This window comes from Microtus ochrogaster, chromosome 6 (assembly GCF_000317375.1).
Source record: "Microtus ochrogaster isolate Prairie Vole_2 chromosome 6, MicOch1.0, whole genome shotgun sequence".
Lineage (NCBI taxonomy): Eukaryota > Metazoa > Chordata > Mammalia > Rodentia > Cricetidae > Microtus > Microtus ochrogaster.
This window is the reverse complement of record NC_022013.1, coordinates 84,445,938-84,447,874: the sequence shown is the minus strand read 5'-3', so window position 1 is coordinate 84,447,874 and position 1,937 is coordinate 84,445,938. Positions and strand designations below refer to the sequence as shown.

At 40.6% G+C, this 1,937-nt stretch overlaps 1 protein-coding gene across 15 annotated transcripts in view; it reads left to right on the top strand.

Moving 5' to 3' along the window:
* The window catches only part of Cdc42bpa (CDC42 binding protein kinase alpha), a 218,968-nt gene that overhangs the window by 154,071 nt on the left and 62,960 nt on the right, over positions 1-1,937 (top strand). For all 15 annotated transcript variants that reach the window (XM_005348974.3, XM_026779693.1, XM_026779691.1 and 12 more), the window contains one exon: positions 405-510. In XM_005348974.3, the coding sequence (XP_005349031.1) occupies positions 405-510 (106 nt within the window). The remainder of the gene's footprint in view (positions 1-404; positions 511-1,937) is intronic.

The following is a 1,937-nucleotide window of genomic DNA, read 5'->3' as shown; positions in this document are numbered from 1 at the left end:
ATGCAAAATTCAAGATGTCATTGTTTTTTACCGCTGAGTAAAACTCTAAAGTGTATATGTGCCACACCTTCTTTATCTATTCTTCTATTGAGGGCACCTAGGTTGTTTTCAGGTTCTGGCTATTACAAATAGTGCTGCTATGAACATAGTTGAACAAATGCTTTTGTAGTATGATTGGGCATCTTTTGGGTATATTCCCAAGGGTGGAATTGCTGGGTCCTGAGGTAGGTTGACTCCCAGTTTCCTGAGAAACCGCCACACTGATTTCCAAAGAGGTTGCAAAAGTTTGCATTCCCACCAACAATGGATGAGTGTTCCCCTTACTCCACATCCTCTCTAGCATAGGCTGTCATTGGTGTTTTTGACTTTTAATCCAATTTCTTTTCTGTTTTAAATTTTGTTAGTCAAAGTGAAAGGGAAGAATTTGAAAATGAGTTCAAACAACAGTATGAACGGGAAAAAGTATTACTAACAGAAGAAAATAAAAAGTTAACAAGTGAACTTGATAAGGTGAGTGATTAAATCTCACTTGGTTGAGTACATGCTGGGTGTCTTGCACTGGGATTTAAATCCTGGTTGTCACTTTGTGTTTGTGTGTTATTTAGTGGTCCTCCTCATAAGGTGTCAGTACATGCCAAGGTTTTGTTATATCATTTGTGTCAGACTCAGTTTTTCCATCTTTTTGCCCTCCTAAGTCCCTCCCCATTACCATGTTTTTTTAAAATAGTATCTCATGTAGCCCAGAATAGCCTTGAACTTATTTTATAGATGAATTTAGCCTTGAATGATTGATTCTCCTACCTTTACCCCCTGCAAGTGCTGAGATTACAGTCATGCACCACCATGCCCAGACCATTTGTGTGTGTGTGATGCATATGTGTATGCACATATGATATGTGGCTTTATGGGTAGAGACTTATTAATCACAGTGAATTAACTAAAGTTACAGACTCTGACAAGTCCTGACAGCTACAGTTAGCATGGTCAAGAATGAGGAAGCCTCTGTTCTTTTCTAGTCCATTTGTCAGCAGGCTCAAGACCAAAGAATTACTGCAGTTTTTCCTTGGAAATAGCTGGTCAGAGTTCCCTTCTACCTAGAGTGTATTCGCTTAAGTTGGGGAAGACAGTCTTCATTACTCACTGCTGACTTAAATATTGGTCTCATCCATGAATTTCCATACAGACATACTCATAAGATTTCAACCAATATCTGGGCTACTCTGTCCCAGTCAAGATGACCTTTAAAATTAAGAACCATGTGACTATTTCTCATCACAGGAGCAGTTCTGTAAATAGCTTTTCTCAGAAAAATTGTCTCCCATCAGCAGTACATATTAAAAAGGCTGACTAGGGTCCCTGAAGTATACAAGGAAGAGAGAAACACAACAACTAATGGCAGGTGGGGACTATTTGTCAGGAAATGGGTGGATAGTAATATCATGAGATTGTTTTTAACTTAAGAAATTTTTCATACACACTGTATGACATATATGAAAAAATTGCCACGCATAGTAGCAAACCTAGACGAATCACTGACAAACCAGGAGGAGGATGCAACTACACAAACAGAATCAAAGAGTGAGAGGGGAGCAAGGCCGTCAGCATAAACAGAGGTGCAGGGTGCTCAGCTGCAGTGAGACTGTTACAGAAACTGTCTTTGAAGAGGTAATGGTCTGAATTATCCAAAACCTGTGTGTGTGTCTAGCCAGCCACACATTTTTAAATGCCAAAAGCTATAAAGGTTCTCAGTCATGAACCTGCCCATGGAATCCTACATATAACCTAAAAGGAACCAACATAGAATCCTAAAAGCAGCCAGAGGAGGCATGGTGCTCAGGGAGTTAAAGACTGACAGCTCCTAGACACGGACGGAAGGGGGAGGACCTTGGACTTTCCACAGGGCAGGGAACCCTGACTGCTCTTTGGACTGGAGAGGG